Genomic DNA, 25,184 nt, shown 5'->3' on the forward strand with positions numbered 1-25,184 from the left:
CCCTAGCTAAAGCAACTTATGGGAGAAAGGGTTTATTTGGTTTACAACTCCAGGTTACAGTCCATCACTGCTCTGATGCCAAGGCAGCATTGCAAGGAGTCAGCTAGTCACATTAAATCCAAGAGCTGAGAGCAATGAATTAACGGATGCATGTGAAGTCTCAGCTCGCTTTCTCCACTCTGAAACAGCTTAGAACCTCTTGCCTAAGGTATGGTGCCACTCATAGTGGGCACGTTTTCTGTCTCAGTTTAGGTAATATAGATAATCCCAGGCCAACATGATCTAGACAGTTCCTCATCAAGACTCTCTTCTTGGGAAATTCTTGATTGTCCTGTGTCAACAATTAAAGGTAATGGTCCCACTCTGCCTCCATCTTACCCCAGATGATGCTCCACCTAGATCTGGAATCTCTCTGTGCTTATAGGTGGGGGATTGCAAGCTGCTTATGTATGGGTCATCATGAAAAGATATTGGGAAGAGGAAAGAATTTTCCAGAAAAAAAAACCAACTAAGTTTGACCATTTCAAGTGATTAAGCAAGGTGGTGGGGTTATAAACTGTCATGATGTTAAACTGCTGGGACAGGAAGGTGTTTGCAAAGTGCTGGGTATGTTTCTGTTTGATAATGTCTACGTTGAGGGCCAGGTGGGAAACACCCCATGCCTCCAAATCCCATGGTGTCCCGGCATGCCACAGGAAATTAAAACAAGACAAAACTCACTCCAAACACTTGAGTCTGGCAACTGCCCCACCATGCCTTGAGTGGAGATACTGCATAGGGTTCCATTATAGGTCGTGTAACTGCAGTATCCTCCCCACAACAGTCTAAAGTTTGTGGTGTCCTGTCTCATACTTGGTGTGTTGAGATTGTTTGTGGGAGGTAGTCATGAGGCGGGGCTCTGTGTTGGGAGGAGGGACCTTCAGCACTCATAAACAGTGGGACCAAGTCAGCCTACTGGCCTTGTAGGAGGAGATGCACAGCTTTCTTGGAGTATCTCCAGAACCTGCATTTGCACCAGATGCTTCCCTACAGCTAATCTGTATAAACATGCCCTTGGTGCTGCTGTTGGGCTTACTCGGGGCTTCAGCACTGTACCCGGGGGATCCCATGCTCTGCCTTCCAGGCTAGTATGTTTGGACCGTGGGATGCCCATGTGAATGCCTCAAAGGTCAGATTTGGACATAGGCCTAGGCCAACACACAGCCAGCCGGCCTGCATCAGTTAGAAGCATCAGAGACCAGCAGCATTCCCATTCCCACAGGAATCAGTGTAAGCCCACTTCAAAGAATGTTTTGAAATGATCGTTTGCAAACTCCAGAAAGCAGAGACCACGTCTGTCTAGGTCCTTCCCGTGTCCCCCGGGGCCCAATAGAGTCCTTGGCACTGGTGAGAGCTCAGTAAATATTTACTGAAAGAATGAGAGAATGATTACGCACAGATCCATGACTCATGCCTGTCCCCGTGTTTCCTCACAGAAATAAATGTCTCTCTATGATACTGGCAAAATCCTACAGACAGTACTGCCAACTGCCTGGGGGGCTGGGCAAGGGATCACACTCCCTGCACCTGCTTCCTGGTCACCAGGAGATCTGAGCTGTGGTCCCAGCTGCCCCAAGCTCCGTGACCTTGGGCTAACCAAAGAGCTTCTGTGGGTAGCTGTCTTCCCGTGATAAAGGGGAGAGATAACACTTGCTTCTTGGGGTGGTGTGGTGAGCAGTAACCCAATCCCCATGAAGGATGGAACTGAGTAGCTACGAATTTTAACCCCAAGTTCCCAGCCCAGAGACCATGAATTGGCACCACTTCTTTTGGTTAAGAGGGAGTCTATTTTGCAATTTTATGCTCCTCCTGCCCGTGAGGCCAAATGTGGTTTCACTAACAGACGATTACTGTACCAACCATATTAAAATAAGCCAGTGTACGGATATTTCATTACCAGGGTCTATTATCTAGAAACTTCTAGATCTTTAAGGGTCTCTATATGGATAGAAGATACCAGAGAAGACATACAGGGATGGGAAGTGCCCAAGGCAAGACTGATCTGTTTCTACAAGTTGGCACTGGTACTACTGTTGAAGACATGCATGCATGTTACTTACTGGTGTTTTGCAGTGTGGCCGGGGAGGTATGGGAAAAACAGCCTGTGGGAAGAGAGAATGAGGGGTGAAGCCATCAGGAGACCTAGCTCCAGCTGAGGCCAACCTGGTGCTTGTTGCAGGGTCCTCAGGAAAGCCTCCCTCGGCCCCATCCTAACTTACGCCTTTGATGTTAACCACAGCTCCAGGGGGTCCTGGGGGTCCTGGGGGTCCAGGTCGACCAGGTGGACCCTGAAGGGGAAAAGGAAAAGCTGCTACTGAGTTTGAAGATGTGAGAGGCATCTGCAGCCTTTGGTATACACTCTGGGCTGGAAGCTGGGAGGGAGGAGCTTCTGAAGACAATCGGCTTCTGCTTCAGATCTGCCTCGGATATGCCTGCCCGTCTACAGAGTACTCCCACATCTGGGCCATACTGCAAAGGGTTGGTAGAACAGCTATCACATCCTGGTTGATAACCACAAATAATGAGGCCCAAAGAGGGGTTACAACCTGCTCAAAGCCACACAGCAGCTTACAGAGAACTAAAACCGGATCCCAGATTCTGGTTACCAGAGCAATGCTTGATTAAGATCTACATTCCTGGGCCTGTGTGCAAGACTGAGACGGGACACAGGATGCTCAGATCCCTTTCTCCTTCCTTCTCCTTTCTGTCCAGTGTCTACGTTGGAGACACTGACACTCTTCAGCATGGGAATGATCTAGGTGGTACGGGACCCTCCTGAGAGTGAAATGGGGGGCAGAGCTGAGTGTGAGGACCTCTGGGAGTAATGGAGGAAGAAAGAAAGCTCCCCTGAACATGTATTCTGCAGGCCCCACTCACTGAACTTCATGGTACTGGACCCTCTCTCACAGAATCTCATCTGCACTGCAGCCTTAGGGCACAAGACATGAAGTGGCTGGAGTACTCACAGGCAGCATGACCCCTCGATCTCCTTTGGCACCCTTGAGGCCATTCAGTCCTGGGCGACCCTGAGATGTATACAAGAAACCTTAGTGAGCTCTTGCTGTGGGCCAGCCTGGGCACCACATGTCCCATCTTTAGTCTGGGGAACACTGATACCTACAGGTCGTCCTGGGAGGCCAAATTCTCCTTTGTGTCCTGGTGGTCCTTTGGGTCCCTAGAAGCAAAACAAGCACCAGGCTAACAAATGCCAGAAACTCAAGAGTCCAGAGATATGGGGATGCTGGGCATGTTCTTGAAGAGAGAGCAGCAGGGATGGGATGAAGGAACATTAGCAGTGGTCCTGGAGTACCCACCTGCCTGGTTCCTGGTCTCTCGCCTCTCCTCAGCTAGAAGCATTTACTCAGACCTTTAGATCTCCCGACTTTTCTGAAGGCTATGCACCCAGGACCCAACACCTCAGTCAGAACAAAGGAAATAGCAAGAAGCCAGCAGCTTCATGCCTCACGCCCAAGGTACCCACATACTAGGCTGGCTCAGGTCATGGTCATTCATTGCAGGGTTCCCATGTCCTCTATTCTGAATCAGCCCTGCTTCTCCCTGTACGAGTTTGCCCAAGAACCGGCTGAAGGATATAGTTTCTGCCCCGCCCCCACACATCTTGAAGCCCAGCCTCAGCACAGTGCCTCAGTCCTCCTGCAGAGTCCCTGACCCATGATCCCTACTTCAGTGATGGTTTTCTGGGTCCACATCTTGAGTCACTGCCCTGATCCAAGCTCCTGGTAGGAATCATCTTGTCTACTGGAGCCTGAGGAATGGTAGCTATAATTATGTCCAGGGCCTCAAGCTCCTCTGACTACTACCATTACCATAGATAGCCTGTCCTAAAAGATGCATTAAGACAGGCCAGCATGAAAAATCTCTGATATATATTACTCTTAGGGAAGAAAAAAGCAAAAATAGAGGGAGTTTCCAGGGCATGGGCGGGCTACTTGGTAGGTGGTTCTCTGGAACATTTCCCGTGTGTGCATGCATGTACATGGAGTGTCCTGGATCTCATAAAAGTGCAGATCAAGAGTGTCCGAGTTGGTAGGCTCGAGCTCCCAGGTGACACTGGGGATGCTGATCCACAGACCACACTTTGAGTAACAAGCCTTAGCATATTTGTAAAAGAGTCGTCGTAAGCTACACTGGTCTCTAGGGCCATAGTTAGCCCAGATGGAAGCATTATGCAAATTAAAAGGTGCCCTTATTGCCTGTGTTTGGCAAGCTGTGCACAAGCTGGCCTTCAGTGGGATACCCGCCATAGCCATCTGGAGCCTCCTGCTGGCCCCACTACTAACTGTTTGCATTTCCCATAGAACTGGAGGTTACTGAGTGGTTAACCAGTTGGGAACAAGACTCTCCCATCTGCCTTCGATCTCAGCCCATGTACTCTATATTCAGTCTTTTCTGCCTGACTTCAGGGACCCAAAAGCCTCAGAGGGTTTTCTGAAGGATGTGCTTGGAACACATAGCCATTCATACAAGTGCAAACCTTTCTCCCCAGGTCTGAGGTCCAGCCTCAGTCAAACAGATGCCCTGTGTACTCTGACAGTCCATCGTGCTTCAATAGATAGATAGATAGATAGATAGATAGATAGATAGATAGATAGATGGCAGCTTATCTTTTGGAGGTTGTGTGGAGGGGTGGAGGTGGGGGAGGGAGCCCCACCAGATACAGGGCATGCCAGGTTGGCCTCAAGTCTCCCACTTTATTACACGTTACGTATCTTCTTTGAACCCTGTTTCCTTGTCTATAGACTTTGGGGGGTGTCATGAGATCACAACAGAGGGGTGTGAGGCTGAAAAGAGATGTCCCTTAGGAAGCTTACACAGTGCCTGACCCTCAGCGGCGAGCCACACCTGATCTTTCTTCATTTGAGGTGGGGTGTGTGAGTATGGATGCACCACAGGGAAGTTTAGGGTTCACACTTGGGAGAAAGAACTCAGAAGTGTTCAAAAGTCTGAGTGTGCTACCTGTTTCTAAAAGAGCAAAGTCAAAGAGCAAAGGTAAAGAGCTTGTGTTACTAACTAGCATGAATCCAGTCCATTGCTCATACAGATGGGCAGAAAGAGGCCCAGAAAGCAAGAGGAGGGCGTTCCCCACTCCCACAAAGCAATAACACGGCAGACCCAGGATCGTGTGAGGTTCCCAGTGGGGCTCCCTGGCATCTGTCAGTTCTCACCAGTTCTACTCTGCTTCCTGGACACACAGCTACACTACACATCCAAGGCTCCCCATGAATCTGAGTTCTGACCAGTGGAATGTGCTCGAAGTGAGGATCATTGCCCTTTATAGCCTCTTCTATTCTCTTCTGTCTTAGACTTCCAACTAGACAATTCTTGTGACTTTGGATCCAAAAGATGCTGGAGTCACGGCTTGGAGGGGGGAGGTCCAGGAGGAAGTAGCCACAGTGGGTTATGCAAGAATGAGAAATGGGACGCTCCTATGGTCAACCAGTGCTGGTTGTTTATTGTTGTTTAGATTTATTTATTATTATACGTAAGAGTGTTTTGCCTGCACGTATGTATGTGTACTATGTCAATGCCTCATGCCCACCAAAGCTAGAAGAGGGTGCCAGGTCCCCAGGAACTCGAGTTATAGATAGCTAATTCATCCTGTGGGTATTGGGAACTGAACCTGGGTCCTCTGCAAGAACAGCAGGTGCTCTTAACCACTGAACCATCTCTCTTCCCTCCATCCCTGTTTTGTTTGTTTTTTAAAGTCTTAGGTAGGCCTGGCAACCACTAAGAAGTCTGTGTCCCTGTAGCTTGCCTCCCACACATGCTCTGCCACCTGTCATTGTATCACCTTTTATATTTTCACAAGTAGAATAACTCAATCTAAGTGAGCCAAAGCATGGCAAATGTTTGAACCACTGTCCCAACCCAGTGGAGAGACACCCAGCTTACCATGGGTCCTGGTGCTCCATGAACTCCAGGTTCACCCTAAAATAGGAGACAGGCACTTGTCACTCAGAAAACACTGCTTAAGAAGCAACCAAAGATGGCAAGCCAAAGCACATGTATACCCTCAGAGTGTGCTGACAGAATTACCTTTCTCCCCTTCACCATTTCCAGAGGGATGTCCCCAGTCAAGATGGCTCCAGGCTCTCCCTTCTCGCCCTACAATGCAGAGAATATTTTAAGGTCCAGCCTCCTCCTGCCGCCTTGTTTGAGAGGTCATGCTTGAGAGCTCTCCATCCTGCTGCCATGGCTTCTGCCCTTCAGACCACCCCTCCAGCCCCGCCACTCCAGCAAAGCCTTCTTGCTAAAGGATTACAAAAGCCTCTTGCATGGCAGAATGTTTTCTGAGATCTTTCTTCCAAGTGTTGTCCGAGTTAACTATGTTCAAGTGCACCTTCAAGGGCACTAAACAAGGATAGCTCTGTATACTCTCATCCTCAGACCCCAGGATCCTGCCCCAGCATGGTCATCTACTTCTTGCCATAGGATGTCCTTCCAGGGTGTCCTGGACATCTAGCTCCTGACAAATCTGATAGCTTGTTTTCCTAATGACTCGAGATTTGCCCCTACCAAGAATCCTCACTCTTGTTTAAATAGCTGAAACTGGGAGAGACAAAGCTATACGTATGGTGTATACGCTCTCAACACAAGAGCCACCTGTCTTGATGTGCAGCTGTCCTCCATTCTCCAAGCCTCTGCGTGAACAGCTTATTGGTTAGGCAGAGCTCTCCGAAATGCTGGGAAAGAGATAATGGGAGACTAGGGTGGAAGGATGCAGGATACTGTTCTTAAATCCTGTCCTCAATGGGCTCATCCACTATCCTGAGCGTTCCAGAAAGACATGCATGCAGAAAAGAAGGCCATGTGGAGAAACAAGCATCCTTCTATGCCTCAGCACTAGCCCTTGGCAACTGGGCTGGCAACCTCCTTTCCACAGTTGGAAGTGGCCAAATAGGGCACCAGAGTGAGCAGGGAAGTCTCTCTCCATCCCCCAAAGCCCACAGCTGACATGTGAGTCTTACCACTTCATTGGCGAGGAAAGGCAGTCCTGAGCAGCAGGAAGAGGCAAGCACAAAAGCATTAGAGGCAGAGCGGCAGGAAATGCAGTTGCTGTAAGAGCTGGGGCGAGCTAACTGGTGTCTGTCCCAGACATTTAAAGTGACAGAGAATCAGCAGCAGGAGTAGCCTCTGGGATCTAGAGTCTTAGGTCTACCTACTTGGCCACATAGAAAAAGGAATGTGGGAAGCAAGAACTGCCAAAGTCAACTCAGTCCTACCCCTTCTCTGCAAGCCCACCATAGGGACCCAGACATCACCACTCTCCCATGCTTCCAAACTTTGCCCAACACACTGAGCTCTCTGCTTCCTAGTGTTGGAAACCAGGTCTCTGGGGCCTCTCTCCTTGACCTGGGGGCACTGTGGCACATGGGAAAGAAAGCCCAGAGAAACTTCCAAGCCTCACTCCTCTCAAAGATGCTCCTTTAGACTCCCCAGGGAGGTGTAGCCACACCCATGTGTAGCCTCTGAAACTGGAGTGGGGAGAACTCTGCCCATCTGCAGTGCTTTCCTGTTTTTGTCTTCCTATTATACTTGGTATAAGAAGCAGCCAGAATCCTTAGGGGATCAAAAGATGAGAGAGGGGTAGCCACACAACAGAGAAGGGAATGCATGAGTGTAAGCCAGTGTCTTTGCTGTCTTCTTATGGTTGTTCCTGTCTTCCTCAGCTATGAAAAATTACTCGGAAGCTGATTGTAAGAGGTCGTGTAGGGGTACAAAGGCTCTCAACCCTGAGCTTCTCCAGAAGTCCCCTGTATGACATCTACTCTAACTACACAATGCCCCAACGTACAATCACCAAATATTAGAATTCATTTCATTCACTGATTTTCACACTCTTCCAGCCAGCAATTGTCATTTGTGGTCCAGACTCTGTACTCATCCCAGAGTTCCAGAAAAGTCTGTCGTCAGGAAGCACAAGTGATAGCCAGGGGACAGGATGGATCAACGTGTGAGAACAGCATTCTAGGGGGCATTGAGCCATTCTCTCTTCAGATGGGGGAAGGGTAGAATCAACAGTGCCCTTCTGTGTGAGATCAGAGAAGTCATCAGCTAGAAGGTGTCTGCAAAAAGGCACAGCATTTCTTCAGGATGATAAAAAACCTTTCATGGGCTGGAGAGATGGCTCAGAGGTTAAGAGCACAGGGTTGCTCTTCCAGAGGACTGGAGTTCAAGTCCCAGCACCCAGATGGCCCCTAACAACCTTCATTATCTTCAGTTTCAAGGGATTTGATGCCCTTTGATGGCCTCAACAATCACTGCATGCATGTGGTATACAGAGTTACAAGCAGGCCAAACACTCACACATATAAAAAATAAGACAGAATAGATTTTAATTAAAGAAAGCATCCTGGTATTAGAGAGTAGTGATGATTGGGAATCTTTTAAATGTCACCAAATTGCACTGTAGGGACTGTGTCTCCAAACAGAAAGTTGGCCAAATAGGAATGGCCAGCAAATTCCAAGCACATCCCCATCTGGGCCCCTACCTGTTCTCCTTTTAGACCTGGAAATCCAGGCACGCCGGTGTCACCTTTTGGTCCTCTAGGGCCCTGCAAAGAATCATTGAAAGTTTATGTGTTATGGTTAAAAGTGTTTTCCTCAAACAGAAAAACACCTCTGTCTGTCTCTCTCTATCTCTCTGTCTTGTCTGTCTCTGTGTCCTTATCTCTGTCTCTCCCCTGACCCTCTCTCAGAACAAGCTCTTAATGAGCAGGCAGAAATCACGATTAGTTCTGATCTTTTGCTAACTGTAAAAAGGCAAGAAACTGTGGGCAGAAGGCAAACCTGGGTGTTGGAGGCCTGGAGAGCCTGCACTGCTGTGGAGGATGCCCCAGTGAGGCATCTCAGGGAGCTGGCTAGGGAACCACTCCTAGGAGGACTGTACTTTTCCTTCCCAGGCCATTGGGGTTAGGGGTGGCTCGGTCAGCTATCCTATCCTCGGACAGATCTATTTCTTCTGTCCTTTTCTTTTGGATCCTGTCCAGAGCTAAGGATGCTTGTAAAGTCCCTAACCAAAGATTTGGCTTCCTTGTTCTTTTTCTAAAGCCCTGTCCCCACAGGGTGTTCTCCTGCCACCAGATGGCTGATCTCCATGTTTATCTTCTCCTTCCTCGTCCTCCAGGCAGCTGTGAGATTTTCAGCTTGCCTACCCTGGGTTTTCCTTCTAAATGTCCTTGTGCCTCCACTTGAGTATGTTCTTTATTCTTTTATTAATGAAAGTGGGAACCCCATAAGAAGACCCTGATTCCCATGGCATAGGATAGATCTGCTGCTGGAACTGCCCAAGACTCCCAGTAACACTCCTTTCCTGCCTTTTAATTCTTTGGTAGAGTAACTGAGCCTGTTCCTGCTCTCGTAGACAGCATTAACTCCTTTGAATGCTAGCTTCCTCCAGGCGGGCAGATCTGGATCTGCTTTTACCTGGTCCCCCTGGGCTGACTCACTCACAGCTGCCCTGGACATCCTCTACCTGCTGGCTCAACATCCACCTGACAAGATGAGACCCAGCATCCTAGTCTGCCATTAATCTTGGCTGGGACTCACACTACGTCTCCTGCACCATGGAGGTGACTCTGTTCCCTTGACCTTGCACCAGACCTGTTGCTGCTGCACCAAAGCTTGTGCCCCCCACCCCTTGCTGGGTTGCCCGGCACCCTATGCAGAGCCAAATCCTACGCTCCACCCAGAGTTCATGATCCTCAACTCCAGCAGGCACAGAACATTTGTGACAGTGTCTTGCCCACTCACAGTGTCCACTGCCCCAAGGCAATTTATTGCTTTATTGCTATTTAGCAGGATAGGCGAAAGGGTATGTTATCCATTACAGTAGCATCCTGAAAATATTATTATTTTATTATTATTGTGTTATTGTTATTGTTTAGCAGTTTAGCAGTGAACTTTTTGTTCATCTTTCTTTTTCAAATAATTTTAAGTAAAGGACAATTAGGCCAAATCTGTCAGATGAAGACTCACATCTGGGGTATGCGGCCTTGCTCCTGTTCATGCGGCCTCCTAACTCCCTGTAGTGGCCCCCTCAGAGCACACAATCATTCTCGTGGAAGAACGCATGTTGGAATGTTCCAGAATGTGCCCTCAGACTTGAAGCAGCCACCTTGGGGGCTGCAGCTAAGAGGTCAGACCTCTTTCCCCGGTTAATCACAAGGCTGTTTCCTGCTTGCTCCTTCTTCTGTTCTAATGTCTAGTGGATATGATATTTTAAAACCATCTTCATAGTTTAGGCTCACTTAGAAAATATAAAAAAGCTTCATCATATTAAAAGTTCAGAAACGTGTGAAATGATAAGAGGAGCTCAGCTACAGTTCAGCCATCGGGAATGCACTCCTATGGTGTTCTTATCTGTTTCCTTCACGTGTCCCAGACACAGCGCCTCAGGCCTTTGCAAGATGCAGAGTTTCAAAGAAGTGTTGTAGCTCTCCCCCTGGAGCCACTCTTGATCTTCTGTATAGGCACAAACTCTAGACAAAACCGGTCGCTTCTAATGCAAAAACACATCGTTCTCCTATAAGGCGCACACACACACACACACACACACACACACACACACACACACACACACACGGGCTGTCAATTAGGAGCCTTCCAATCCGTGGCTCTACTCTGTCCCCAGGCACCACCGACTTCCTATGTCTTGAGGGACTTTATCTTCATAGACTGTCACTTGATAAGCTAGAGTCACCCAGCTACTGCCCAGGGCTGGATGGCCCAGGGGTAGAGACATAAGACCCAGCCCTCTGTAGCTGTCATGAAACTAGATACACTCAGGAGAACCTGTCACTGACGGCAGAAAAGAATCACTACAAGACGGTAAAAATAAACCCTATGGGTCTCAAAGGAGAGGACAGGTCTGCGGAGACTATGAAACTATGAGTGTGTGCGATGGAGCTAAGGCTTAGTCATGAGGGAGGAACAGCATCTCAGGGGCATCAACAGAATGAGCATAGCTCCTGAGAACAGGTGGAAGCTAGCCACTGCAGTACTTACTGGAAATCCTGGCAGCCCCGGCACACCCTCTGGCCCCTGCAACACACCAAAGACAAAGAGTTTTCAGAGTCAGGAGCACTGTACCTCATGGGCCACAGTCCCTCAGGAGGGAAAAAGCCTGAGCCTGTTTAACCCAGCAGGGATGGCATGGAGACCTAGGTAAGTCACCGACCCCCAGGGACCTGCCAAGGACCCAAGCCCATTTTCACCCAGTGTGGCTCACTGTCCCACTTTGTAGAAGGTTATGCTGAGGACCAGGAGGGAAAGTGCCACCCAGAATCGTACAGCTAGCTAACGAGAGGCACGATCTGTCCTCCAGCACCCAGAGGCACATGCTGCTCCTCAGGCCTGCCCCTGTTCTCCGCTGAAGCTTCCTCTGAGTGATGACTCTGTGTGAAGTTCCCAGGAGCAGGGATGGACCGCATGGGAACCTGGGTAAGTCAGCTCTGAAGATGGGCTTGAGGACAGGCTGAGAGGCTGGGGGAGAAGTGGGTCCATGCTGGGAGCTAGTCTTTTATGAAAGGGATGGGATTTTTAAATGGTATGGCAAACAGAGTGTACTTCACCACACTGGGTCACAACCTGCCATTCCTGCCAAGTCCAGGTTGCTGATGTTATTAAAAGGATAGGAGTTTGACAGGACAGACAGACAGACAGACAGACAGATCGAGAATTAGAGAGATGGATATACACACAGACACACAGACACACAGACACACAGACACACACACACACACACACACACACACACACAGGAACTACATAGAGGTGTCAGCAAGGAGATTCAGCAGATAAAATGTTTGCTGCCAAGCTTGATGATCTGAGTTCAATCCCTGTTTTTACCCATGTAAACCAGTGTGAGCCAACTCTACCAATTTGTCCTCTGACCTCCATATGCACTCTGTGACACTCTGTGGCACACACATCCCCATTTCGTCATATGCCCTTCAACACACACACACGCACACACAATGTTAATAAATTACATTTTAAAGAGAACTAGTTAGAAACAAATTTCTTAACCCAGTGGCTATGGGACAGAGGCATGGATGTAATACTTGAGTCCTCTTAGGAAGAAGTTGCTACAGAGTAAGTGAAAGGTTGATCCAGCCTTAGAGATGAGGACCTGGATTCACCCTCAGGGAGGACATTGATGGGGAAGAAAGAACAGAAGGTGAGGCCCAGAATCCAGCTACCAAGGGCCCAGGGCCCAGGGCCCAGCAGCTCAGAGATGCTCATGTTCATGTCAGTCTGTCTCTCTCGCTCTGCTGTCTACCCATTAGCACCCTAGACCTCTCTCTAGCAGTTCTAGGGAGAACAAAGACCCCTGTGAATGGATTTTTGCCCAGTGCCTGGCCTGCCTTGGACTTTGAATATTGGGTCTTTGGATTATTCATTTCAGTAGCAATCAATGGACAGGAGCCCCCATGGGACACAACACAGGAGAGGTCACAGTGGAATGAGCCTCACAGATGCTGCTCCACAGAAGAAAACTGGGGCAGAGGCATCTTCCAGATAGCTGCAGAAATCTTGAGGAATATTCCAGGTCCTTCCCCTCCCACATAACATGCATGGCCGACCTCCCTCTGCTGCAGGCCAGGCTGCCCCGGCAGACATCTGCTATGCACAGCTATGGGCCTGTATCTCTGGCTCCAGAGTGACTTGCCAAGTGCCATGGCGTGTCAAGCACTCTCCCCTCCCCTCCCTCATACAGACTGTTCCAACGTCTGGAAAGAGAACCAGGGGCTCTGAGTGGTCACCAGAGACGACGGTGGACCCCCAAGGCTCCTATGGCCAGCATTTTCTCCTCCCTGGTCCCCATCAGATGTCATGAGAGTTTTATTGAACTCCTTCCTTCTTTTGAGACCCTGTCAAGCATGAGCCTTGAGGGAGACATCTCTAAAACATTGTGAGAAAGGGTGAAATAGGTGTTAATCCTCTGGCTAAAGTGTCCCATAAGCAGAATCCTGTTCTAAGAAATGAGACTGAGCAGATAGATACATGTAGGCCCACCACACTGCCCAGGAGGCGAGATTCCAGGTGCTGTCTGATCTCACACAGATTTCTGGTGTCCAGGACTGAACACTTCTGCTCCCTGAATGCAACTTTGCACCACAGAATCAGTAGTATAAAAACTCAAAGATGTAGGCTTCCTTTCTTCTGACTTGGATAGACTCTGGCTCTATGCTTCTGAAGCTAAAACCCAACACTTTCCATGGGGACATCTGGGTAGAACCCTCCTCACTCAAGGACAGACGCAGATACAAACCGGAGGCCCCATGAGCTCAGGAATGTCAGAGAAATTCATGGATCCATTGGTGATGTTGATCAAAGACTGAAAGAGAAAAAATTCAGTGAGGACAAAGAAAGACAAGTGCTCTTCCTTGCTTCTGGCAAAGAGACCTTAATTGAAGTCACCCAGTATGGGAGCACATTGATCACACCCCAAAGTCACTGCCAAACACACCCAGCCCTCCCACTCCCCGTCAAACAGGCCCAGCCCGCCTGTCACTTTTCCTTTTAAATTAACTTTAAAATTACCCAGCAGATGAATTCCTTCTCTTCTAAAGTTATAAGCATATGCATACATACATACATACATACATACATACATGTGTGTGCCCATGTAAAACGTGTGTGTGTGTGTGTGTGTGATATAATTCATGTATGTTGTTACTTTAGATAAGTGGCATTAGGCCCTGTACCCTCCCTTCAACTCATTCTTCCCTACTCAGTCATCTTGTGTGGAGCTTTCCATGTGCGATTCTGGAAGACATCTATTTTTAGTTTGAACAGACTGTCAGGGAGCCCTCCAAAGGGGCCATGCAATTTACACTTCCCCCACAAGCACTCAAGACTGTCTACTTCCCTCCCCACAGTCTTGGCACTTTCAAATCATACTCTTTTTCCTCTTAACTCTGGTCATTCTTTTTCCAGGACTTTGGGGCTTTTTCTTTTGGCACGAGTGTCTGCATCAGAGTGTTGATGGTAGATGCAGAGGTTTAAGTGACACTGAGGTGGGAACAGGCAGAAGACAAGGGGCACGTGGAAGGACAGGCGCTGCCAAGCCTTTGCTTCCTCATAGGAGTTAATGGTGACATGAAAACCACACATTATTGACTCCCTGGGAATGTGGGGGTCAGAGTGGAGAGAGGCTTGGTTAACTCATCCATGTGGCGAGCTTCCTAAGTGAAATTTTGGAATCTGTCTAATAGGTTTTTTTCTTCTTTTAAACAAATTCCCAAAGACCCATCCAATGAGCTCTTCTGAAGACCTCTCCCAACAAGAACTGGCCCTCAGGGGTATAACCCTAGCTCCTCCTAGTCTCTTTACCCCCACCCTGGAAGATGGGAGATGCTTTCTGATGGCAGTTTGGAGTATGTTCAGCACTGTCCTTCTATCTCTTGTCTGACTCAGGAATTAGTGAGCTCCATATTATGACTGGATTCTGGAATTAGTGGCTCTCCCACAGAGTTAAGGCCATCAGTACTCTCTGCCAGCAGTGAAGGCGATCTCAGGCCTGTGTCTCCAGCTTTGACTTGCCTTCTTATCTAGCTCAGGGCCTTTCTGGAGCTCTTATTTGGGGCTTCCTTAAGACTCCAGTACTTTCTAGGCTGTTGTCTGGCTCCTGACCCTGCCCAACAGAAGAGCAGACTCTGAAGGTCGTATGTAGGAGCGTGGTGGCATGGAGAGGATAGGAACAGATAGATTGGCATGCTGGCAGGTGCAGGCCCTGACATCCTGGATAGTCAACAGACTCGAAGTCCTGAAGTGACAGGTTACCTTCTATCCCCCTTAGCAAAGCAGAAAGCATGTGGAAAGCTTTAACCTGGGTGATACTCACACTGGACAGGACCTCGACACGTCCAGGTGGCCCCCTGGGCCCAGGTGGTCCCATAGTGCTGGTTCCATCCATTCCCCGTTCACCCTAGTTACAGCAGAGGGATGTTAAGAACAAAACTCACAGTCCACGGGCAATGCTTCTGTAGCCTCCCAGAAGGACCCTGCCTCCGATGGCTCACTCACCTTGGCTCCTTGTTCTCCTTTTTCTCCTTTGGGACCCTGACAAAAATAAGCAAAGATGAAGAGACATTCCTTGGTTTTCTCCTGTTCGCTGGCGCACCCTATCTTTTTGCATCTCTCCCTAAGCTCTCCAAAGGATGCTGTCCCGGGTGATGGATCAAAGGACAAGGGGAAAATTCCCATTCCAGGCTCAGAAGAGAAGTCCACACACACAGCCAACCATGGAGGTCCTCTCCCAGCGTGGAGGTGCCCTTGTGATCCCACCCTTAGATCCCGTGTGTGCAGGAGCTGTTTCATGTGTTAAAAGTCACTCCTTGGACACTCGGTTCTGGGCTCCATGTGACAATCATTATATCCAGTGGAGTGTCTTCATGCAGGTGTACCACACAGGGCAAGGGCAGTGCCTGCTGGTGATGAGCGAATGGACTGGGCGGGCACCTGCTGGGAGCCTAGCACAGTGACAGGAAGCCATGAAACAGAGATGCTCAATAGTGAGGAACTGGCCAGTAGGGACAAAGATGACTATCAAGTTTCCTCACTGCAATGAGTACCTTACAGGCAACCCAGCCTGTGGCTGGAGGCATAGTGAGTGTGAATCATCAAAGTGAGGCCCCACAGCCTCCTCCCCCAGGGGTAACATCAGGACAGCCCGCATAAAAGGATTCATAAAAGTCTACCTACACTTGGAGAGGAGGGTCCCAAGATTCTGGGTTTGCTCAGCAGCTGGATGTCCCCAGAGCCTTCAGTCTAGGGGAGGAAGAAGCAAGTATTCCAGAGTTCACTGCCAGGCACCTGCTTGAGCCAGGCAGGATGCTGGGGGCAAGGAGCTCACAGGGAACTCAACAAAACCTCTACCCCAGGGCCGGTACCCAGTGTGCTGTGGCTTCCAATGCTCTTTATCCTCCATCACTCTTCAGTCACAGAAAGAGCAAACGCACCTCAAATCCAAGTTCTGTTGTACATCCCGGGCCTGGAGGCCCAGGGGGTCCAGGAGGTCCTGGCGGTCCCATGACCCCAGGGGTGCCAACTTCTCCATTCTTCCCTGGGGGACCTGGCAAGCCTCGGCTGCCAGGGTCACCCTGTAAAGAGAAGACAGGATAGATGCCAGCTGCAACTCCCCCCACCCCAGAAGAAGCGGCGTGAGCACCTGAGTCAGAAAATGACTCCTTGAAGCTAATTAAGTTTAGAAATTCTCTGATGGGCGAAGCTTGATGGCACAGAACAGCTGGCTCACTAATTGGCATTTCCCTTGGCTGACGTGCTCACTAGAGTATTGAGGAAGGAGGAACATTGCCGGATTGGCTCCCACCATCCCAGCTAGCCTATCTCCCCCAAGCCTCCACTCTGGGGAGTGCTTCTCTTTGCTCTGTGACACTTATGGGCTCACTCTTCTGGCCCAGGGGTACACTGGAGAGGGAAGTAGAGGGGAGAAGAGCTGCTCTCAGTTACCTTCTCGCCAGCCGAACCATTAGGCCCTCTTGCTCCCTGAAACACACAAACACAGGGGCCAATTAGGATGCGTAGCACTAGGCTTGCTCAAAGGAAAATGGAGAATTACAGACAGTGGATAGCAGGCTATGACAACAGGCTCGTTCTGTCTGGGTTTGGCTGGTGTCTCCAGGCGGAGCATATTACCATAGGTATCAATCAGTCTACTGAACAAGTCAGGCCCAAACCTTGAGAAATCCATTCCTCAATAATTAACCAAACCCTTCTCCTTGAGATTAAACTAAGGCAGTTGGCATGAAGCTGGAGAAATCAAAGCAGTCTCTTGGAGACTCACACCAAGGCAGCTGTCCCCTATCCTACCCCCTCCATGACAGAGGTAAGAGGTGCTTCCAACTTTAAACAAGGGAAGGGGTAGTGGTTAATTTTGATTATCAATTTGGTTGGGATGAGAAGCATCTTGAGGATTTGTAAAACACACTTCTGGGTGTGTCTCTGAGGGAGTCTCCAGAAAGTATCAAATAAGTGGGGCAGACCTGCCCAATATGTGGGTAAAACTATCCCATAGGCTGGGAGTCCAGGGACCAAGTTAGGAGAAACAGGGAGCCAGCTAGCACTGCATCCAGACCACCACCTTGCCCTCGACTGTCAAAAGAGCTCACAGCTTTGCTCTGTTATGTCATCTTGCTGCCCTGGTTCTGTCTCAACCATAGCCCAGACCAAACCATGGGGCTAGGCAACTGGACCTCAACCCCTGAAACTGTGAGCCGAGCAAAGGCTGTTCTCTTGCAGGAGACAGCCCAGCTATCATGTGGCCACATAGAAGCTATGACATGGACAGCGATGTGTCAGCCACGAAAGACTCTATCTCTCCTTGTCCCTCTCCTGGGCTAGATCCCATGCATAGCAATAACTTCTATCACCCATAGGATAGGTGGCGATCCTCAAGGAAGACAGAAATCCCATGGCCTGAAATGCCAAAGTGAAACAGGAAGCTAAGAAGAACTCAGCCACAGAGACCGAAATGCCCTGCATGGTGGTGGAGAAAGCAAGGGTGTGCATAGGGTGGTGAAGGGGCAGGGGTAACCCTGAAGGAAGCAAGAAGTTAGAGATGCCCCTGTATCCTCTAACAGGGGGACAGGCTGAGTTTCTACTTTATGAAGTAGTCAACCCTTACTAGTTCCCCTCACCTCCTTGGCACACACCTGCCAAGGAGCACTGGGGGGGGGGGTGCCTTAATACCGCAAGAACAGTAAGAGTTACGTTCAGGAGCAAAGAGAGGGCAGGGCTCTGGAAGCCTGGAAGATCCACGGGCTTCCATGGAAGATCAGTTTCTGAAGTGCCCTGTGTGATGGATGTACTGGTCTTTCCATCCCCATTTGGAAATTTACAAGCCTCAGAAGTAGCCACTTCCTACTTCCATAATGGTCTAATGCCAACAGAGGCCTAGACACTAAATGAGATGCCAATTTTGTAAGCAAACACCCAGAAAGAATCCAGAATCTGAGAAAAGGCAACACTATGAAGGAGACAAAGTCAGCAACAGCATGAAGAACACAACGCAACATGAATGCTAAAATCTCTGATGCTTTCAGGGAGAAAACGGAAGACGCTACAGAATCACAAAACAAGGACGAACTGTTATCAGATGAGAACAGTGGAGGCCACAGACATAAAAACTTACGATGGTTGAAACAAAAACTGTATGGGACTAAGAGAAAAGGCACACTCTAAAGAGAAACACAGCAGAGAAGAGAAAAGACCAGGATACAGAACTGCTCTGAAAATCAGCACAACAAATAAAAGATATAGGAAGAATGGCCAAACAGAGCTCAGAGGATAATCGGGAATTCCAATTACTGATCAAATAGAAGAAAGGATACAGAGAACAGAGTAAGCAGCATGTGAGCAAACAACTTGACATCCCTGCACTTGACCTTAGCAGAAGGCTGAGATCTGTGGTGAACATTCCTGAAAAAAACAGAGGCTCCACAACCCGGAAGTCTCCAGATTAAACACCACTCCACCCCGAGGCTCTTTAGTACCAAGAGGGAGAACACATGTTTTAAAGGATCCACATCCAGCGGCAATGCACCAAGGGATTTCAATACACCAAGCAAAGGAAAGTGACTCCTCAAACACGCCAAGGGGAAAGGCAGCGGCTTTAGGTAGGCTGGGACTGGGAGTGAAATCTGAGCTCATCCTTTATAACAGGATGCTTACCTTCAAATTCCAGGGGCAAATGGTTTCTTAAAATTTCATACGCAGCCAAATAAGCCAGGATCACATTACGAGTGATCTGGAATTCACTATCTAGATAGACCAGGCTGGCCTCAAACACATAGAGATCACCTCCCTCTGCTTCCTGAGTGCTTGTATCCCCACGCTAGGCTAACAGAAGATTTTAAACAGCCAAAATCTGCAAAGAATGCTGTGCGCAGACCCACTCTGAAAACACTACAGGGATCTATACTGTCCTTCGAGAATATTTGAGGAGGAAACATGGGACACAGGAAGCAAGTAAAGTGTCCACCTTGACTATTTTTATAACTATAAATTCACTCAAAAACTCTCCAAGGCAGAACTTCTCTGACCTCCGATCTGAGCCCAACACACTTCCTTGTCCCATGGCTCTGCCAAGAAGCAGGGGGAAGCCAGGAATTGAATACTTTTTCAGGTTCCTTCCAGCTGGCTCTGGGAACGTTTACTGGGGACGAGCCTAAACAAAGTTCTTCAGGTAAATGGCAAAGGTGAGAGCATCCCTGGGTAGCCCAGCACACAGACAAGTCACCCAGAGACCCACGGGCAGCCACTAGGTGTCTTTCTCCACACTTTCTGCTCAGTGGCTGTTGCTAATCTTCCTCAGGCATCTGGGAGCTCTCTGTGGCAAGGCTTGTGATCCTGCAGGAGTGGGCTATCCAGCAGTGCTGAAGGAATACAGATGCCTGGTATGTATGGGGCATAGAGGAAAGGCCCCACATCGCAGTAACAGCTCCTTGGTTGGGAGACCCTGCTTAGTCCTTGGGCTAATGATATGAGCAGGAAAAGTGTCGAGCCTGTTGGAGGTGGCATCGGACTCCCAGGGCAGGGAGAGCATGCTGGAGTGTACCAAGCTGCCACAGTCAGAACCTTCTGTAGCTGGTCCTAGGCAGCCCTGCAGAAGCTCAAATGTCCCCTAGCCCAGAAGCCATCAGAGATGTTCTGGCTGTTCAGAGACACAAGGGAATGGAACACTAAGCAGAGTAAGTAGTCATGGCCAAAGACAGCACCCCCACCCCTACTCCCACCCCTATCCCTATTCCCACCCACCCTCACCTTCACCAATGGCCAACAGGGCAAACTGAGCAAATGTGTGTGACCTGGTGCAGAAATGTGTCTCAGGTTACTGAGTCCCTATTTAGCTACAGTTTCTTATTTCTGTTCCCCTTGGGCATGAGCAGTTATGCACTGCACACTGTCTGCTTCAGTACCTCCTTAAGAAAAGTATCTATTTCCAGCCACACATCTAATCACCAGCTGCAGGGCTCTTGTGAACCACACCTAAGGTTGCCACGACTCTGAAAAGATTAAGCTGCACTTTGCTCTTCCAATCGATCCCGTTAAAGAGAACTCTATCGTGAAAGGGGAAAGCGCATCCTTTCCGATAGCTTTCCCAAGCTCATTTAAGCCAAGTGTATTCTGTAGCAGATTGAGATGAAGTTCTAGAAACCACCTTAGTCTCTGGTCTCTCTCTGGTTATTTTACTCAGCTTGAAAAAGGTAGGGCTCAGGTCTAGTCCACTGGCTCGCAGGTATGGTTGCCATCAATTAGGAACTGACCAGATTGGCCAGGGAATGGAAGTACCTTATTGGCACTTTCGTGAATGATTAAGGTAAAAATTGAGAACTGTGATAAATAGTCCAGGAAATACGCCGAACTTCTGAAATGAGACAATAGAAGACGCTACTCCTTAGCCAGAAGGAATTTGTGTGCATTGAGTCCAGCACCTTCTTGGAATTCCAACTAGTAGAGATATGTGGTTGTAAGCAGGAAACTATGGACAGATCAAATCTACAGAGGAATGACTCACAACCCTGCTGTGTGTCACAAGATCATACTTCACTATTTTCTTAAGGTTTTTTTTTTTTGTTTTTTTTTTTTACTTTGAGACAAGGTCTTACTATGTAACCCTGGCTGGCCTACATCTCACTATGCAGACCAGGGTAGCCTCACCCTTTTAGAGATCCTCCTGCTTCTGCCTGTGAAGCACTGGGACTAAAGGTGAGAGCCACCATGCCTGTCCTGTAGTTTAGAATCTGTAATGATAAATTTTAACTATCAGCTTGATTGGCCTGAGAATGCCAGGATCAGTAAACCACACTTCTGGGGATGTCTGTGGTGTTTCCAGAGAGGATTAAATAAGAAGGGAGACCCTCAGCCTGCATCCGAGTGGCATGTCTCATATGTCCAGATGGCATAAAATTGGAAATGGCTCCTAGCTCAGGCATGCACTCTGTTTTCTGGCCAACATGAGCTGTTCTGTACTGCCTCACCACTAACTCTCACCATGATGGCTAGAGCCTCTGTCCCCTGACCCGTGACCTTTGCCCCACCATGGGCTCCCACCATGGTGAGTTGAAATCTCTGAACCAAAAGCCAAAGCAAATCCTTCTACTTTTTCTCATGTGTTTAGTCACAGCAACAAGAAGGCTAACAGAATTCAGTAGAAAATGTGGCTCATTGTGGTGAACTGAATTACCAAGGGTATTACAAGATATCAATATAAAGAAACATGGAAACCTCAGATACATGACTTTTTTCTTTTCTGCTGGAGTTCCTTGAAGGGTAGTCTGCCAGGTTTGGTCATGGGCTTTGTAGTAATGTTAATTTTAGCTCAGTATCCTCTATAGACTACAATTTCTTTGGTTTTATGGAAACCTTCCACGCAAATGTGCCAAAGCCAACTGATAATAACAGGACAGATAAGAAGCCAATACTGTGGTGTGTAGGACTTCAAACACAGCTGGTTTCTGGATTCTAGGCAAAAGCAGGTATATCCTCAGTCTTTAAGGGTACCCTGATGCTATCACATGAGCTGTGTTCCAAAGCAGATTGGGATATCTAAGAACTAGGGACCTTGGTGATGACATCAGAAAATTTCTCTTCTAACTTATGGGAAAGACAGAAGCTGGGTCTACATTGACATTTCCAGCCCAGTGAGATTACTCAAAGACAGCTCTTGGGTATTCAAGTTCCCCATAAATTCTGGGTAGTTGAGAAAATTTCAGAGTACAGACTCTTTCCTATGTGGGTGTCTCAGAGCCTTCTATGGCAAATGAAGACCATGAATACCCTGGATCCTGAAGACTCCATGCCTCAGTCCTGGCAGAGCTGGAGGCAGAAGCTTCAGTGCAAAAGGAATAATATCTGAGCATCCTGCTCTCTAGAAGGCTCCTCAACTGCCCTCCCAGATGTGCTCTGCAGCTGGGAAAATAGGTCATTCCCACCTCTCCCTTCCTGGGTTAAAGGTGTCAGGGTTAGCTGTTTAACCTAACGTGGGGAAAATAAAAGGTGCTTCTGTTTATGCTAAACATCATAAATAATCTACTAGATACACTCCTAATGACCATCAACACTTTGATAACAAGTTCATGTTTGATAATAATGTTTTTATATATAAGTATTAAATTGCCCAGGTAAATAAATTGAATCTCACTCATTATGTGCGGTGGGGAAGCAACTCACTTTGAGCTGGGCAGGATAGTACACAGGTCTAATTCCAGCATTTGGGAGGGGGAGGCAGGAGAATCAGAGTTCAAGATCATCCTCAGCTCTTATGGAGTTGGAGGCTAGCCTGGGAAGCATGGGACTGTCCCCCAATTTAGATAGTTACCTGGGCTTATAGCCCAGATTAATAGCATGAGAAAAGACTTCCTACAGCTCAGTTTATCCGGCCATGGGAAGTGCTGCCTAGGCCTTGTCAATAAGGATGTGTGTGCCAAAAGAGGACACTGTGACAGGAGTCAGGGGTCAAATGTATCACTGGAGTTGATGTCTCATAAGAACCCTGAGACACTCATTTCCTTCACAAATGAAGGCGCTTACAAGACTATATGCCAGACTGGTTTTTCATCAACTCTCCAAATGCAAATGTCCAAGCCTTTATAGAATCTGCTTTTGCTTAACTCAAAAGCATCCCGTGTCCCCAGGACAACAGTGGGCCTCTTAGCAAATCCCAGGAACAAACCAGCAAATTGGATCTACAGCAGTTCCCCAGAGCAGGACGGCTCTTCCTCCTTGCTGCTCTAATGAACCAGCTGCAGCCAACAGGGGCGTCATATGCAGCACAGGGTGTCTCCAAGCACAGACAGTGTGGGAGGTTTAGCTCCTGGTTTGTAGGAGCATGCAAGGTAAGTGTGGGTTGGTGGGGCTTCCCGAAGACCTAAATTTCTTATGAAACTGTTGTTTTGTATAAAATAACTTCCCTAAGATTGCACAGTTGTTTCTTTTTCTGAGAAATTCATTTGCAAAAAAAATCAGGTTACTCTTTCAGTTAAGCACACTCAAGGGCTGATGGATAGAAACTGGGATTTGATTCAGTGGCTCTGGTGTCCTGGCAGGAGACATTTCAAACATGTTCATGGGAGTGATTTACACTGCCCCTACCTATCTCCTATAGACTGGGTTTGTTGAAACAACATTAGCATATCATCAGTGCAAAATGTGTGGTTTTTACTAATTATCTCTCTTTGTATAAAGAGGCAAGTCTTCATTACTTCTGGGAAGGCTACAGGGGCATGTACTGCCTTCCCCTACGAGCACCAGCATGGATGGATAGTAGGCGGCTTCAGTAGATTGAAAGCAGGCTAAATAGAAATGTTAACTTAAAATGCTGTTTGAAGAATATCCCACTTCCTCATAAAAGACTAATAGAGTATTGCTAGGTTGGAAGGATATTTCAGCTCTAAGGCAGGATAAGGGTTCAGGGTACACAGGAATGCTAGCAACTTCTGTGTCATTGCTAAGAAGGTTCTCAGCAGCGTCAACCCTGTGCTCACAGAAAGAGGAAGGAGAAAAAGGAATGTTGAGAGAAGTCAGACGTGATGGAACACATGTATAACCTAGCACTAGATGGTGAGTAGAGGGATCACAAGTTCGAGGCCAATCCAGGCTGTGTGGCATGACTTCCTCTCAACAAATCCCAAACAAAGCACTGACCCCAAAGAAAGACTGAAGAGGAGCACATTCAGTACCCCCTCACCTTATCCATGTCTTACTTTGGTTTCTGCCATTCTGTTAGCCACAGGCTGAAATTATTAAGTGGAAAGTTCCAGAAATAAGCAATCCACAAATTTTAGAGTACACACCATTCTGAACAGAACAGTGAAATCTTACAGATTCCTGCTCCAACCTACCTAGGATATAAGCAATCTCTTGGTCCAGCATATCCATGTTCTATACACTACCCATTCATCAGTATCTCAGCTGCCACCTTAGTTATCAGACCATTATTCACCCATTCATTAACCCTTGTTTTACCCAGTAATGGCTCTAAAGTAGACAGTAGTGATGCTAGTATTTTACTATACTATATTGTTATGACTGATCTATTGTATCACTAGTTATTGCAGTTAATCTTCTACTGTACTTAATTTAGAAACTAAATAGCTCTCTCTCTCTCTCTCTCTCTCTCTCTCTCTCTCTCTCTCTCTCTCTCTCTCTCTCTCTCTGTGTGTGTGTGTGTGTGTGTGTGTACACAAGAAACAGTTTATTGTTTAACGATATGTGTGGAGAGGAGTCTTGTAACATAGCCCTTAGGATAAAGGAGGGTCACTGCATGTGAACTGGGCCTTGATGACAAAGAGAAGTGACGTTCCTAACAAGGCAGATACCACATGTGGAGGCTTAGAACCTTCTAGAGAGGACCACAGAGCAGCTAGCTTGTTGCTCCAAAGAGCTGTGGCAGTGAGCAGTAGTCACATGCTACAGAAACAGCTGGTGCCAACCAAGAAAAGCATTAGGGCTTTCCCTAAAGGGCGCCACAGGTGTTTTCTCAGGACCCGGTGAGCACCTGCTACCTGAAGGTGGACAGGCACAGGAGGAGGATGACTGTAGGAGGAGTAGACATCAGTGACAGTCCTAATGCTACAGGGTGGGCAGGAAGAAAAGGATGTCTGGTCAGGATGCACAGAAAGGCCATAGGTGGGGCATGAGGTAGATGGTGTCACTACCGATCACTCATGCTATGGCGCACAGGAGTGGGAAGGAGAAACAGGCGAGGGGACTGTGAGCTCAATGGTGGGAACATCCCAGAGAAATGAGGAAAGAGAATAAGAGAGGAGACAAGCTCAGGTTAGGGTGAGAGAGAGGCCAGGCTGGCATCCTGTGTGGAAACGTCAGACTATCTCCTACCTTCTCTCCTTTGATTCCAGGCTGGCCAGAGGCTCCATCAAGTCCAGGCTGTCCCTCAGGGCCCTGGGGAATATCAATGACAATCAGCTCACAGAATCTTTGCTAAAAACCACACAAAACCCTACGCAGGATGGAGGGAAGGCTGGGGAACTCAAGACCAGTGAGCTCAGGGCTTGCTGATTGTGCCTCAAGACAAGCATCCTCTGCTCTCTAGGTTACTTGCTCAGAGCTGCACCAGGGAACACTGTACTTGAAGG

General features: G+C 48.2%; 1 protein-coding gene across 1 annotated transcript in view; it reads right to left on the reverse strand.

Moving 5' to 3' along the window:
• Window positions 1-25,184, reverse strand: part of Col15a1 (collagen type XV alpha 1 chain) — a 104,869-nt gene that overhangs the window by 18,174 nt on the left and 61,511 nt on the right. The window contains exons 14-28 of the mRNA XM_028770227.1: window positions 24,928-24,990; window positions 16,540-16,575; window positions 16,029-16,169; window positions 15,772-15,837; window positions 15,094-15,129; window positions 14,912-14,995; window positions 13,337-13,402; window positions 11,068-11,103; window positions 8,553-8,615; window positions 6,097-6,165; window positions 5,953-5,988; window positions 3,161-3,214; window positions 3,006-3,065; window positions 2,259-2,327; window positions 2,100-2,141 (exon numbers count right to left, since the gene is read on the reverse strand). Coding sequence (XP_028626060.1) covers window positions 2,100-2,141; window positions 2,259-2,327; window positions 3,006-3,065; window positions 3,161-3,214; window positions 5,953-5,988; window positions 6,097-6,165; window positions 8,553-8,615; window positions 11,068-11,103; window positions 13,337-13,402; window positions 14,912-14,995; window positions 15,094-15,129; window positions 15,772-15,837; window positions 16,029-16,169; window positions 16,540-16,575; window positions 24,928-24,990 — 921 coding nt within the window. The remainder of the gene's footprint in view (window positions 1-2,099; window positions 2,142-2,258; window positions 2,328-3,005; window positions 3,066-3,160; window positions 3,215-5,952; window positions 5,989-6,096; window positions 6,166-8,552; window positions 8,616-11,067; window positions 11,104-13,336; window positions 13,403-14,911; window positions 14,996-15,093; window positions 15,130-15,771; window positions 15,838-16,028; window positions 16,170-16,539; window positions 16,576-24,927; window positions 24,991-25,184) is intronic.

Source organism: Grammomys surdaster, unplaced genomic scaffold (assembly GCF_004785775.1).
Source record: "Grammomys surdaster isolate TR1022 unplaced genomic scaffold, NIH_TR_1.0 199, whole genome shotgun sequence".
In the NCBI taxonomy this organism is placed as follows: Eukaryota; Metazoa; Chordata; class Mammalia; order Rodentia; family Muridae; genus Grammomys; species Grammomys surdaster.